At 48.9% G+C, this 15,000-nt stretch overlaps 2 protein-coding genes across 10 annotated transcripts in view; both read left to right on the plus strand.

Annotated features, from left to right (window-relative positions):
- Positions 1-9,510, plus strand: part of LOC123520725 (chitooligosaccharidolytic beta-N-acetylglucosaminidase-like) — an 11,088-nt gene extending 1,578 nt beyond the window's left edge. For 4 of the 7 annotated variants that reach the window (XM_045283311.1, XM_045283317.1, XM_045283306.1 and 1 more), the window contains exons 2-10: positions 693-857; positions 3,246-3,408; positions 4,222-4,389; positions 4,944-5,162; positions 6,273-6,659; positions 6,773-6,934; positions 7,332-7,565; positions 8,072-8,335; positions 8,573-9,510. In XM_045283311.1, coding sequence (XP_045139246.1) covers positions 748-857; positions 3,246-3,408; positions 4,222-4,389; positions 4,944-5,162; positions 6,273-6,659; positions 6,773-6,934; positions 7,332-7,565; positions 8,072-8,335; positions 8,573-8,749 — 1,884 coding nt within the window. In that variant the 5' untranslated portion in view covers positions 693-747 and the 3' untranslated portion in view covers positions 8,750-9,510. Of the gene's footprint in view, positions 1-678; positions 858-3,245; positions 3,409-4,221; positions 4,390-4,943; positions 5,163-6,272; positions 6,660-6,772; positions 6,935-7,331; positions 7,566-8,071; positions 8,336-8,572 lie in introns of all 7 variants that reach the window. The other 3 variants (XM_045283292.1, XM_045283285.1, XM_045283299.1) reach the window with 2 other exon arrangements.
- A 1,146-nt stretch (positions 9,511-10,656) lies between these two features.
- The window catches only part of LOC123520778 (chitooligosaccharidolytic beta-N-acetylglucosaminidase-like), a 4,705-nt gene continuing 361 nt past the window's right edge, over positions 10,657-15,000 (plus strand). Inside the window, exons 1-6 of one of the 3 annotated variants that reach the window (XM_045283368.1) lie at positions 10,657-10,745; positions 11,690-11,801; positions 12,085-13,015; positions 13,140-13,286; positions 14,231-14,734; positions 14,907-15,000. The exon at positions 14,907-15,000 is cut by the window's right edge and continues 361 nt beyond it. In XM_045283368.1, the coding sequence (XP_045139303.1) occupies positions 11,713-11,801; positions 12,085-13,015; positions 13,140-13,286; positions 14,231-14,734; positions 14,907-15,000 (1,765 nt within the window). In that variant the 5' untranslated portion in view covers positions 10,657-10,745; positions 11,690-11,712. Of the gene's footprint in view, positions 10,769-11,689; positions 11,802-12,084; positions 13,016-13,139; positions 13,287-14,230; positions 14,735-14,906 lie in introns of all 3 variants that reach the window. The other 2 variants (XM_045283382.1, XM_045283375.1) reach the window with 2 other exon arrangements.

The raw sequence follows: 15,000 nt of genomic DNA on the forward strand, positions 1-15,000 counted from the left end.
CTATATCTTCTTTTCTTCTTCTTCTTCTTCTTCTTCTTCTTCTTCTTCTTGCTCCTCCTCCGCCTCTTATATCTATTCTTCCACGCATTCTCTTGCCTTGTTTTTATCTATTCTCCTCCCCTTCCTTCTCCTCTTGTATTTATTTTTCCTCTCCCCTTCCTCCCTCTTCTCCTCCTATTCCTCCTCCTCTTACTCCTCCTCCTCCTCCTCCTCCTCTTACTCCTCCTCCTCCTCCTCCTCCTCCTCCTCATACTCAACCTCTTCCCCCCTGCTTCTCCACCTCTTGTATTTATTTTGCTCCCTCCCTCCCTCCCTCTCTCTCTCTCTCTCTCTCTCTCTCTCTCTCTCTCTCTCTCTCTCTCTCTCCTCCTCCTCCTCCTTCTCAATTAACTGTTCTTCGAGAGTGAACAAAAATCAAATTTAGAGAAAACCAAGGATAACCTCTTACTGTTTTGTGATTGAGAAACTAAATCTCTCTCTCTCTCTCTCTCTCTCTCTCTCTCTGCATGTATGTATGTACGTAACTAAATACATACACTGCCTAAATAAATACAGGAACACACACACACACACACACACACACACACACACACACACACACACACACACAGAGAGAGAGAGAGAGAGAGAGAGAGAGAGAGAGAGAGAGAGAGAGACTTTAATAGGTCAAGGATACAGTTTCCTCCACACAGGCATCCATCCTTCCTCTCCCCTCTCCGCCCCTACCTTCCTTCCACGCTCTTCTCAATGGGGCGGCGCCGAGACTGCCTGCCGTGGCGGGCGTGGGTGGCGTGGGGGCCGTGTCTTGCTGCCGCCCTCACCATCCTTGCCCCGTATCCTGCTGGTGCCTCCTTCAGGTAAGTCCTTATCTTACCTAAGTTTTCCTGATCTTGTATGATTGAATCCTTTTTTTCCCTTACTTAATATTACTTAACTTAGCTTTTCCTATCTAGCTTTAAGTAGTCTTGGTTTTCCGTAACTTAGTCTGACCTAATCCAACCTAATCTAGCTTTACCTAATCTTTGTTTTCCGTAACTTCCTAACCTAATCCATAAGTTTTTCTAATCTAACTTTTCCTAATGTTGGTTTTCCGTAACTTAGTCTAACCTAACTTGCCTTTTCATAATCTAGCTTAACCTAATCTTGGTTTTCTCTTAACTTAATAACCTAGCTTAACCTACCCTAATTCCTAACTTCATCTAACTTAACTTATCATTATCCTTACCGCTATCTTATCTCAGTCCATCCTATCCTAACATAACCTAACCCTTCATATCCTAAGCTGTACTATAATATTCTAGCCTAACCCAACCCAAACCAACCTAACCCAACCTAACCTAACCCAACCCAACTCAACCCAACCCAAACCAATCCAACCCAACCTAACCTAACCCAACCCAACTCAACCCAACCCAACCCAATCCAACCCAACCCAACTCAACCCAATCCAACCTGACCTAACCTAACCTAACCTAACCTAACCCAACCCAACCCAACCCAACCCAACTTGACCTGACCTGACCTAACCAAACCTAACCCAACCCAACCCAACCCAACCCAACCGACTTAACCCAACCTAAGCTCTCATCTCCTAACCTAACCTAGCCACTCTGTCTTAGGAGAGGAATAGTTAGGCTAAGTTAGAGTAGGTTAGGTTAGGTTAAGTAAGGTAGATTTGGTTAGGTTAGGTTAGGTTAAGGTAGAGCTGGAGCACGTGATGGGGAACTGAGGTACGATGGTCAATGAATCCACAGTGGGTAGAGGTACGATAATTAATAGAGGTACGATAATTAATAGAGGTACGATAGTCAATAAACCTGCAGTGAATACGATACAATACACACAAGACACACAAAGGAACACAAAGGAAGATCGAAGAGTGAGGGAGGTTGAGAAGCAAAAAAAAAAAAAAAAAGTAAAAAGAAAAAGGAGATATACGCGTGTCAAAGGTCATAAGGGAGAGTTACAGGTCATCTCCTTGACCTGCCACACCTTTCCGTGCCCCTCCCTTCCTCCCTGCCCCCTACCATGCCACACTGGAGATGGCAGGGGGGGGAGGTGATGATGTCAAGGGGTATCTTTGTGTGTGTGTGTGTGTGTGTGTGTGTGTGTGTGTGTGTGTGTGTGTGTGTGTGTGAGTGTGTGTGTCTTGTGTGTGAGCGTCTCTCTCTCTCTCTCTCTCTCTCTCTCTCTCTCTCTCTCTCTCTCTCTCTCTCTCTCTCTCTCTCTCTTCTTCTTCTTCTTCTTCTTCTTCTTCTTCTTCTTCTTCTTCTTCTTCTTCTTCTTCAATGACTTCCTCTTGTTTCTCTCTTCATCTTCCTCTGTACTCTCTCTCTCTCTCTCTCTCTCTCTCTCTCTCTCTCTCTCTCTCTCTCTCTCTCTCTCTCTCTCTCTCTCGTGTGTATAAAAGATCTGGCTAAGGGAAAAATATGAAGAAAATCAGGAAAGCATAAAAAAAAGAGAAAGAAACGAATGGAGAAAGAAAGAAGAAATAATAAAGAGAAAGGAAGAATATGAAAGTTAAAAAGGAATAAAGGAAAGAAAAAAAAACCCGAATCTTCCACTGCCATACGAGTGTTTCCAAAGGTCACAGAGATGATTAGTTGAGTTTTCAGGACGCCAAGTTTGTTTTCCATCGAGTTTCCAGGGACAATTCTACTTTCCTGGAACCCTAAACCTCCCTCTGAACCTCTTCCTTCTATGCCTTCTGATTTTTTTTAAACCTTCTTCTAATTTTTTTTCTAAGGCTTCTAAACCTTCCCATTCTCCTACACTTTCCTTTAAATCTTTGAGCCTTCTCCTTTAAAACCTTGTACAACCTACTACCTTTACTGTCTTCTAAACCTTCTGTACCTTCTAAATCCTTTAAAGCTTCTCTTTCTCAAATAACTTCCTACACTTTCCTTTAAATCTTTGACACAGCCTTATCTTTTCAAACCTTGTACAACCTTCTGTCTTTAAGCCCTCTTCTAAACGTTCTGTACTTTCTAAACTTTCTTCTCAACCTTTTAAATCTTCCAAACCTTCTCTTTCTCAAATCACTTCCTACACTTTCCTTTAAATCTTTGACAACCTTCTCCTTTTAAAACCTTGTACAACCTTCTACTTTTAAACTGTTTAATCTAAACTTTCTTCTAAACCTTCCCTTTCTCTTTAAACTAACACTCCTTTAAATCTTCGATCCTTCTTCTTTAAAACCTTTCTCTGGACCTAAACCTTTTCTAAATCTCTGCTCCTCGTGGCAGGCTGGGCAGTCCGTGGGGTTGGCGATGCGTGAACGAAACCTGCGTGAAGGAAGAGAAAGACCCACACACCATCTTACCTGACCTCGACACCTGCAAGCTTACCTGTGCGAGGGGAAGCGTGATATGGCCCCGTCCCACCGGTCTTGTGCGCATCGGGAAGGAGGTAAGTGAGTGAGTGAGTGAGTGAGTGAGACAGATTTTGAAACACTTCTGCGCCCTACCTCTACTTTCCAAAGGGCTTTACAAGTGACATGGTTTTTTTTAAAGGTATTTTCATGGTTCTATCGACAGATTAACAAGTTTTCCACATTATTAACAAAAAAGAAAAAAAAAAAAAAAACAGACTTGACAATCTCTCTCTGTGTTTTCATGGTTTTAGTGACAGATTAACAAGATTTCCACATTATTAACAGGAGATATACGTTTGCCAACCAGATATTTTCGTGGCTCTAGTGGCAGGTTAACTAGATTTCCATGTTATTGACAGGGAAAACACACTTAGAAACAAGGTTAATCTGTTCTCATAGTTTTAGTGAAAGGTTAACAATGTTTCCATGTTATTAATAGGAAAATCACGCTTGGAAACCAGCTTAATGTGTTCTTATGATTCTAGTGGCAGGTTAACAATATTCCCACAGTATTAACAGGAGAAACACACTTGCCAACCAGATATTTTCGCGGTTCTAGTGGCAGGTTAACAATATTTCCACAGTATTAACAGGAGAAACACGCTTGCCAACCAGATATTTTCGCGGTTCTAGTGGCAGGTTAACAAGATTTCCACAGTATTAACAGGAGAAACACACTTGACAACTCGGCTAATCATCTCAATGGCCTTGGAAAACAGTGTTGGTGAGAGGACAAATAATTTCTGAGTACGGCCAATCAATGAATGAATAGAAGAAGTTTTGGAGCATGGAATATCAGTATGCCCACGACCACCACCACTACCACCTCCTCCTCTTCTTTCCACCAGACAGTTTTCTTCCTGCTGGGGGCGCTGGAGTTAGGGAAGGTGAACGCAGGAGGCCCCGAAGTGGAGGAATTAGTGAGAGAGTCCTTCGGGATTTTTAACAAGACTTTGGCGTCCTTATCTTCGCTGGCTGACGGTGCACATTTACCCAAGGGCCCTTTCACTGATCAGGTAAGGAAGGACAAAGCAAGATATGAGACCAGGATAAGAGATAGGATGTGATAGGATGGATAAAATAAAGAACAAGTAAGAGAAGGTAGAATAGTGGATAGGATAAGAAGGTAAGGTAAGGTGGGGTATATATGACATAGGATAGGATGATAGGATAGAAGGGTGTAGGGTGTCTTATTGTGAGGCGTATAGTGTGACTGTGTGTGTGTGTGTGAGAGAGAGAGAGAGAGAGAGAGAGAGAGAGAGAGAGAGAGAGAGAGAGAGAGAGAGAGAGAGAGAGAACGAAGATAAAATAAACAAACAGGGATTTTTCTTATAATTTCAGCATTCATTTGGTCTTCATGTAATTTAGCTGTCTATTCATCCATCAGTATATCGTACTATCTATCTATCTACCTATCTTTCTATCTATCTATCTATCTATCTATCTATTTATTTAATTACGTATCTATCTATCTACCTAGGTATCTATCTATTTGTCCTTCCATTCTGTCCATCTATCCAAACACACGTCAGGTCGTCCATAGCACAGCACAGCACTCTCTCTCCTACAGGTGCGGGGACATCGCGTGGTGGTGGAGGTGGTGCTGGTGGGCGGCGGGCAGCAGACCACCCTCACGCCACATACACGCGAGGCCTACACCCTCAGCATCACCACCAAGGACCTCACCACCCGCCCCGTCATCCTCGCTACGGACTTCTTCGGCGCCCGCCACGCCCTGGAGACTCTGAGCCAGTTGGTGGTGAGCGACGAGGACACAGGCCTGCTCAAGGTGCGGACTGCTGCTCATCGGAACTTGCACCGCTGCTCCTCCCCATTCTCCTCCTGCCGCTGCTGGTGATGGTGGTGCTGGTGCTGCTGATGCTGGTCCTGGTGCTGGTGACGCGTCCATGCCACCGCTACTAGTAATGCTGAGACTAATGCTGGTGCTGCATCTGGTGCTATTACTACTACTACTTTTATAATAACTAGCTACTACTACTACTACTACTACTACTGTTATAATAAGTAGCTGCTACTACTACTATTACTACTATTACTGCTACTACTACTGCTACTGCTACTGCTGGTATTACTGGTGCTACTACTGCTGCTGCTACCACTGCTGCTGCTGCTGCTGCTGCTGCTGCTGCTGCTGCCACTGCTGCTGCTGCTGCACTGCTGCTGCTGCTGCCACTGCTGCTGCTGCTGCTGCTGCTGCTGCTGCTGCTGCTGCTGCCACCACTGCACCACCACCACCACCACCACCACTGCTGCTACTACTACTACCACCACCACCACCACCACCACCACTGCTGCCACCACTGCTGCTGTTATAATAACCACCTGCTGCTGCTACTACTGCTGCTGCTATTATTGCTGCTGCTGCTACTACTACTACTACTACTACTACTACTACTTTATTTTTATGTCCTGGCCTATAGCACCTGTAGGTAACTTGTAGAGTATTGGAAGCACTGTTAAGGTTCCACCCACTAGTGGTGCAGGCAGTTTTATCTATAGTGGTATTACTACTACTACTACTACTTCTACTATTAATACTACTTCTATTACTACTACTGCTACTACTACAACTACTACTACTACTACTACTACTACTACTACTACTACTACTACTGTTATAATAACTAGCTACTACTACTACTACTACTACTACTACTACTATTACTGCTAATAATACTACTACTACTGAGGCTGCTGCTGCTTCTGCTATTACAACTAATTACTACCACTGGCCCTGAACGGGATACAGAATGGCGGGTGTGGTGGTGGTAGTGGTGGTAATGTTGGTGTGAGGGGCAGTGGGGCGTGAGACAAAGTAGTGGGTGGTGGGGCGGACAGTGCAGTGTGCTGGTGTTGACAGCCAGTGTGATACCCGCAGATAGTGCAGACGGCAGGGGTGACGGACGCGCCGGCGTTCGCGTACCGCGGGCTGCTGGTGGACACCTCGCGTAACTTCGTGACGGTGGCGGCGCTGCGGCGCACGGTGGACGCCATGGCCGCCAGCAAGCTGAACACTCTGCACTGGCACATCACAGACTCCCACGCCTTCCCGCTGGCCCTGCACGCCCTCCCCAACATGGCCTACTATGGCGCCTACTCCGCCAGGCAGGTGTACACACCGGGGCAGGTGCGCGACCTGGTGCAGTATGCGCGCGTGCGCGGCGTGCGTCTGCTGCCCGAGCTGGACGCTCCTGCGCACGTGGGCAACGGCTGGCAGTGGGCCGAGAAGGAGGGACTGGGCCGACTTGCCGTGTGTGTCAACCAGGTGTGTGTGTGTGTGTGTGTGTGTGTGTGTGTGTGTGTGTGTGTGTGTGTGTGTGTGTGTGTGTGTGTGTGTTGGAACATGAGAGGTGGCTGCCCTCGTCGCTTTGATCACAGCATCCTTTTCTGCAGGAGCCGTGGCAACAGTACTGTGAGGAGCCGCCGTGTGGACAACTCAACCCTTCCCTCAACGCCACGTATTCCCTGCTAGGCCAGCTCTATACACACCTGCTGCAGCTCTTCCCCGAGCACCACTACTTCCACTACGGCGCCAGTCAGGTGAACCTCCCTCCTGCTGTCACTCAGTCACTCACTCAATGTGGGACCAGCATTCGCAGTGAGCTATGAGATTCCATCATTTTATTGTCCTTGACTGGTATCCTTGACTGTTTGGTGTATAAAACATGTCAGTCAATCCATTAATCAGTCAGTCAGTCCAGCAATCAGTCAGTCAGTTAGTCAGTACAATCGATTCCGATTAGTTAAGTTAGGTCAGGTTAGTTTAGGTGAGGGGAGGTCAGGTCAAGCCAGCTTAGGTCAAATCAAGTTAGGTTAGATTAGGTCAAGTTTACTTAGGTTAGGTTACATTAGATTAGGTCAGGTCAGGTCAGGCCAGGTCAATCTGTATTACGTTATTCTCTGTACCTTGTTATCATGGCCCTCATCTTCCCCACAGATCAGCCTTAATTGCTGGAACCTGACGGAGGAGGTGACGGAGTACCTGAAGGCGACAGGGCGGGGACGAGAGGCTGAGGACTTCCATGACCTGTGGGGGGAGTTCCAGCGGCGCGCCCGTGGGTTGGTGGAGGCGGCGAGTGGAGACGTGGCCCTTGGTGTGGTGAGGTCCTCCACTCTGACGAAGGTGGAGAGACGTAAGCGCCACCTGGACCCGGCGTATTACGTTATCCAGGTGGGTGTGGTGGTGGTGGTGGTGGTGGTATTAGTAATACTAGTAGTGATGGTAGTATCTAATGGTAGTAGTAGTGGTAAGAGTGGTAGTAGTGGTAGTAGTATAGTAGTGTATAGTAGTAATTCTCCCTATTCCACCTTAAATGAACCCAATCTCATCTAACCTAACCTAACCTGACCTAATATAACCTGATCCAAACTAACCCATTCCAAGTGGGGTCTTCTTTTCTTTCTTTTCTTTTTTTTATCTTTTGTTGCCTTTGGCCAGCTTCCCTTATTGCATGAAAAACAACAACCTAACTTTACCTAACCTAACGTAAGATATAAATGAACCCATCTTGACCCTGAACACCAGTTACTACAACACGTAATACTCAAATATGTAATGCAAATGGCAAGACTACCACAACAAGCCTTCACACACACCCAATTAGTAACATCTTAAAAATAAGGAGCAGGAAAAGAAAATACTCTGAAAAAAGGAATTACTCTCTTAAACTTCTACAGATCACCACTCCTGACGCGGCGGAGGAAGCGAGGCGCCTCACCCAAGAAGGCTACAGTGTTATCCTGAGTGATCCCAAGGCCTGGGACTTATCCTGCGGCCGCGGGGATGCTTACGGCGTTGGTCCTGAGTCCTGCGGTGCCTACAGGGGATGGCAAGCCGTGTACGGGGCCCACCTGCAGAAGGGCGCTGGTCCTGGAAAGGTTCTGGGCGGCGAGGCGGTGCTGTGGAGCCGTCAGGTGGATGGTAGTAATCTAGATGCCACGGTGAGTGCAGGGAAGGTGGAGAGATGGGAGGAAGGTAGGGAAGGGAGAGGGCAGATAGGGGAGGGAGGGAGACAGTTAGGGGAAGGAGGAGGACAGGTGAGGGAGGGCGTGGGTTAGGAAAGGGAGGGAGCGGGACAGGTAAGGGAGGGAGATAAGGAGGGCGTGGTGTTTCCTTCACTGGTATGCAAGTGTTGGTGTGTCATTGAACAGAACGTCTGACGAACTCTGTCCACGCAGGTGTGGCCGCGAGCCGCAGCGCTGGCGGAGCGTCTGTGGAGCAACCCGTCCACTTCGTGGCGGGAGGCAGAGACCCGCTTCATCCACCACCGGCAGCGCCTCGTGCAGCGCGGCGTGCAGGCGGAGCGAATACAGCCCCAGTGGTGCCACCAGAACGAGGGCCTGTGTTACCTCTAGTGCCAGACCAGTGCCTGATTGTGCTGCTCCTGAGTGCCTACAGGTGGTGCCAGCAGTGCCGCCACAGCAAGACACCCCTCCCTCAGTAGTGCGTTAGTGCCTCGGAGTGCCGCCAGGTGAACTCTTGCGTTACGGCACCAGGGGTCGTGTTCTCGAACTCTTTGGCGTCTTGTTTCGACTGTGTATAGTAGCTGTAGTGCTGGCCGTGGTGGGGTGGAGAGGGGTGGGATCGGGAGTGTTGAGGAGTGTTGCTCTGAATCAATGTTATTGGTGGTTTTCAAATATTATTGATGATTTTCAAATGTCATTGGTGGTTTTCAAATGTTATTGGTAGTTTTTAAGAGTATTTTTCCTGATTTAGTACTTTGAGAGACTCTACTTTTGGTGAGTTATTAGTCTATTAGGCTCCAGTGGAAGTTATTAGGGTTTCTACCGGTGTGTCCTTGACTATAGTGACATTAACAAGGACTTCACATCACCAACATGAAAATAAAAAATCCTCCTTGCATGGGAACCTGACCAATTACGTGTTCTGTCATGTTTATATATTTTTTTTCATGTTATTTATTTATTCATTTATTTCCTTTTTTTTTCACGGGAAGGGCAGCTAAAGATAGAAATAAGGAGGAAAATAGAAATAAGTGTTCCTTTGCAATCATTTACTTATTATATCTTAGTTTTATTCTGTTTTACACGTTAAGACGAGTTGAGTGGCCGGTGTTAGAATATAAGTAAGGAGAGAAAAGAAAAGATTGGTGTCCTGTCATGTCTTTTTTCCCATCTACTAAGAAGCAGAGAGAGAGAGAGAGAGAGAGAGAGAGAAGACCACGATATGTAAGTCAGCATTCATTACTTCACCAAGTTTTATCTTCCACCAAGCATCATCATCATCATCATCATCATCATCATCATCATCATCATCATCATTACCATAATCATCACCATCATCATCATTACCATAATCATCACCATTATCATTATCGTCACCATCATCCCCACCATCATCATCATTTTGTCTCTTATTCTCTTTCCCCAATAGAAAAAAAATGAAACAAAGAAAGGATAAAGGAAATATATTAAAGATTTGATCTGAGAGGAAAGGATTATGTGAACATGTGTATGTGTGTGCATGTGCGTTTCACTGTTTGTTTGATCTGCTGCAGTCTCTGACGAGACAGCCAGACGTTAGTTACCCTACGGAACGAGCTCAGAGCTCATTATTACCGGGCGTGTGTGTGTGTGTGTGTGTGTGTGTGTGTGTGTGTGTGTGTGTGTGTGTGTGTGTGTGTGTATAATTCACCTCCTCCTCGGTGGCCTGCTGGTCACCCAGCCAGTCTTCCCCATTACGGAGCGAGCTCAGAGCTCATAGAGCGATCTTCGGGTAGGACTGAGACCACAACACACTCCACACACCGGGAAAGCGAGGCCACAACCCCTCGAGTTACATCCCGTACATATTTACTGCTAGGTGAACACACCCCACACATTAAGAGGCTTGCCCATATGCCTCGCCGCTTACTGGGACATAAACCCGGCCCTCTCGATTGTGAGTCGAGCGTGCTAACCACTACACTACGCGGTGTGTGTGTGTGTGTGTGTGTGTGTGTGTGTGTGTGTGTGTGTGTGTGATGAGGTGAGATAATGCTGGAAAGAAAAACTGAGAAACTGGAGAAGAAATGCAAGAGAGAGAGAGAGAGACAGAGAGTGAGAGAGAATGTGCTTGTGTGTATACGAGTGTGTGTGTGTGTGTGTGTGTGTGTGTGTGTGTGTGTGTGTGTGTGTGTGTGTGTGTGTGTGTGTGTGTGTGTGTGTGTGTGTGATGAGGTGAGACAATGCGGGAAAAAACAAACAAACAGAAACTGGAGAAGAAATGCAAGAGAGAGAGAGAGAGAGAGAGAGAGTATATGCTTGTGTGTGCGTGTGTGTGCATGTGTATGTCAGTAGCGGTTTGGCAAGCACTGAGTAAGGACGTTTAAGCAGGATTGAGACTTTCCAGGTAACTCTTCCAGGTAAATTCAGGTGAGCCGGTTCCTGGTTTTTCCCGTCACCACTCTGGAACAAACAAACGGTTCTGGAAGTAATCAGTTTGTATTTCTTACTTTTCTCTTTTTTTTTTCAATTTGTATTTTGTGTTCGTTTACCGGTGTGTGTATTTCGTTTTTTTTTTTTCAAAGTTTGTTTTTTGTAGTTTGTGTGATGTGATGTGATGTGTGTGTGTATTATTCACCACGGTCGTCTGCTGGTCACCAACCAAGCCAGTCTTTCCCCTACGGAAAGAGCTCAGAGCTCGTAGTGACCGATCATCAGGTAGGACTGAGACCACACCACACTCTACACACCGGGAAAGCGAGGCCACAACCCCTCGAGTTACATCCCGTACCTATTTACTGCTAGATGAACATTTGCCTCGCCGTTTTCCGGGATTCGAACCCGGACCATCTCGATTGTGGGTCGAGCGTGCTAACCACTACACTACGCGGTGTGTGTGTGTTTCACTGTTTGATCTGCTGCAGTCTCTGATGAGACAGCCAGACGTTACCCTACGGAACGAGCTCAGAACTCATTATTTCCGATCTTCGGATAGGCCTGAGACCAGGCACACACCACACACCGGGACAACAAGATCACAACTCCTCGATTTACATCCCGTACCTACTCACTGCTAGGTGAACAGGGGCTACACGTGAAAGGAGACACACCCAAATATCTCCATCCGGCCGGGGAATCGAACCCCGGTCCTCAGGCTTGTGAAGCCAGTGTTCTAACCACTGAGCTACCGGGTGTGTGTGTGTGTGTGTGTGTGTGTGTGTAGCACAATTCAACAAAAGCTTTCAGATACATTGCGTTCATCATTTGTCATTGTTGTTGCAGGCATGGTTGTCTATCATTGTCTTTATTCATTATCATTATTAGGTTTTTGTTTTCCTCTTTGTGCTCCAGAGATTCCTTCGCTGCTGCGGGTGATGCAACGAGCGGTGAGGGTGGCGCTGCTGGTGGTGGCGACGGCTGTGGTGACTCTGGATCACCACTGTACCGCAGCCACTGATTCCAAGTGAGTGGGTGCGTGGGTGGGTGAGTGTCTGGGTGGTGGGAGGGGAGAGGTAGAAAGTGGACGCAGTTAAGTAAGGAAACTGAATCTTTCAAGATATAACGGAGAACCAGGCTGACCTAGATGTGTGGCCACGACGCGCCGATGCTGTTTATTTACCGTCATGCTTCACGTCAAACACGACACTGCAGGAATATGTCACATACACTGCCTCTCTCCCCGCCCACCTTTCTCTCTCTCTCTCTCTCTCTCTCTCTCTCTCTCTCTCTCTCTCTCCCCCCTACAGGATGCTGTCGCCGTGGGGGTGGCGGTGTGAGGACGGGCGGTGCGTGAAGCACGCGGCGGCGGGCGGCGCTGACCTGGTTCCTCTCAATCAGTGCAAGCTGACGTGCGGGCGCGCAGGCGTGCTGTGGCCGCTGCCCGCCTCGGCCACCGTGGGGCGCCGCGTGTCGCTGTTCCTGCCACACAACCCGTCCCTCAGGCCCACGTGCCCCGCGGAGGTGTGCCCGCTGCTGCAGGAGGCCTTCGCGCTGTTCCGCGACGCCCTGCAGCGCTACCACCCGGACTACGCCGGCGGGGAGGCGCCATGGGCCGGCCCCTGGGACGCCGCCACCGAGGCACACTCCTTGGTGGTGGCGGTGACGGTGGAGGGCCCACAGGCGCACCTCACGCTGGACACGGACGAGTCGTACAGTTTGACTGTGAACACGTCCGCCGACGGCGCCGCCACCACGGCCACCATCACGGCGCCCACCTTCTTCGGGGCGCGCCACGCCCTGGAGACACTAGCGCAGCTGGTGGACTACGACGAGACGCGCGACGCGCTCATGGTTGTGCAGACGGCGTCGGTGACGGACGCGCCGGCGTTCGCGTACCGCGGGCTGCTGGTGGACACCTCGCGTAACTTCGTGACGGTGGCGGCGCTGCGGCGCACGGTGGACGCCATGGCCGCCAGCAAGCTGAACACTCTGCACTGGCACATCACGGACTCCCACGCCTTCCCGCTGGCCCTGCACGCCCTCCCCAACATGGCCTACTACGGCGCCTACTCCGCCAGGCAGGTGTACATGCCGGCGCAGGTGCGCGACCTGGTGCAATATGCTCGCGTGCGCGGCGTGCGTTTGGTGCCCGAGCTGGACGCACCTGCGCACGCTGGAAACGGCTGGCAGTGGACCGAGAAGGAGGGACTGGGCCGACTTGCCGTGTGCGTCAACCAGGTGTGTGTGTGTGTGTGTGTGTGTGTGTGTGTGTGTGTGTGTGCGTGCGTGTGTGTGCCTGTTGCAGCACAGTGGCAGATCACACCACAGCCACAGCTTTTGTCACAGGCTTACTCTCCCACAGGCACCGTTCCTGCAGTACTGCCTGCAGCCTCCCTGCGGTCAGCTGAATATCGCCAACCCAGTCTTGTACCACGTGCTGGGTCAGATATACGAGGAGCTGCTGGACATGTTCGCTCCCGTGGAGATATTCCACTTCGGCGGCGACGAGGTGAGCAGGGAAGGAGTAAGGGAGGGAGGGAAGGACGGAGGAAGGGGGCAGGGATATGGCGTGGAAAGGGAAGTCTGCTATAAAGTCTGTTCCATCTATGAAGGTGTGGCAGATTCCAGATTTCCCATGAGTGCGGTGGTGACATTTCGACCACCAATTATCAGATCAAAATTGTCTCCGTACCTGCCTATCCGGAAGCCTCCCTTTTTTTTTTTTTTTCCTCCATCTCTCTCTCTATCTCTCTCTCTCTCTCTCTCTCTCTCTCTCTCTCTCTCTCTCTCTCTCTCTCTCTCTCTCTTATATATATATATATATATATATATATATATATATATATATATATATATATATATAGAGAGAGAGAGAGAGAGAGAGAGAGAGAGAGAGAGAGAGAGAGAGAGAGAGAGAGAGAGAGAGAGAGAGAGAGAGAGAGAGAGAGAGAGAGATAAATATAGATATAGATATAGATATATTTATTTATTTATTTATTTATTTATTTAGTATTTATTCATTATTCATTTTGTACTTTTTCTTTCCACACCACCTACATGAGGTAAAAATCGGGGTTGTAGTTTCCATCCTGCGTGGTAGCTATATATAGACAGAAAGTGAGGCGTGAACCGTGACACTTGACCTGACTCGAGCCAGGTGAGGGACCCAAGGGCACACGCTGACCACCACCACCATATCGTAGCAACATTGGGAAAAACCTGTGCATGCCACATGTCACAGAATATTCATGAATCGTTGTTATAATCCTAGACATCGACACTCACTGTGCTGTGGCTTCCTTTACTATATACAGCATACATGAAATATCTCTTTCAAATAGCACATGGATGGGAAATGAGAGAGAGACGCATGTAAGAAGATTGATTTGACAGTATAGCTAGAGGTAAACGACGTGACCTGCCCCACCCTGAACTACTCCTCCCTCCCGACAGGTGAACCTGAACTGCTGGAACTCGACGCAGGAAATCAGGTCTTGGATGATCGCGAACGACCACGGCGTGGACGAGGAGGCGTACTACAGGCAGTGGGCTGTGTTCCAGGAGAAGGCGCAGCAGCTGCTGCAGAAAGCTGCCAAGGGGCGGAAGGTGGAGGGAGTTCTGTGGACCTCTGAGCTGACCAAGCCCGGCAGACTGAACCTGTCCCACAACTCCTCGCAGTACATCATCCAGATCTGGAGCACGCAGGACGACCCGGTCATCAGGGAGATGCTCGCCATGGGGCACAGGGTCATCTTCAGCAACCAAGACTCGTGGTACCTGGACTGTGGCGTGGGGAACTTCTGGTGCGGGGCGTACAGGGAGTGGCAGAGAGTCTATGACAACAGCCCGCACAGCATTGCACAGCAAGCCACGGGCGCCACGCACTCCGACCTCATCCTGGGAGGAGAGGTGGCCATGTGGATGGAGTTTGCGGATGACAACAACATGGACGCCAAGGTGAGGCTGAGGCGGAGGGGAGTGCTGCGGCAAGGGGCTGAGGTGGGCGTGCACAGAGGCAGGCCGAGCAAGCCTAATAAAGCACTAAGTAAAGGCTCGAGCTGTGAAGAAAAGGTGAGTAATGACGGTGAATGAACCAGTGAATTAATGATGTACATTTGTGTCCACGCAGGTATGGCCGCGCGCCGCAGCGCTGGCGGAGCGTCTGTGGACCAACCCGTCCACCTCGTGGCGGGAGGCAGAGACCCGCTTCATCCACCACCGGC

The sequence above is a fragment of the Portunus trituberculatus genome, chromosome 7 (genome assembly GCF_017591435.1).
Source record: "Portunus trituberculatus isolate SZX2019 chromosome 7, ASM1759143v1, whole genome shotgun sequence".
NCBI classification, from domain to species: Eukaryota; Metazoa; Arthropoda; class Malacostraca; order Decapoda; family Portunidae; genus Portunus; species Portunus trituberculatus.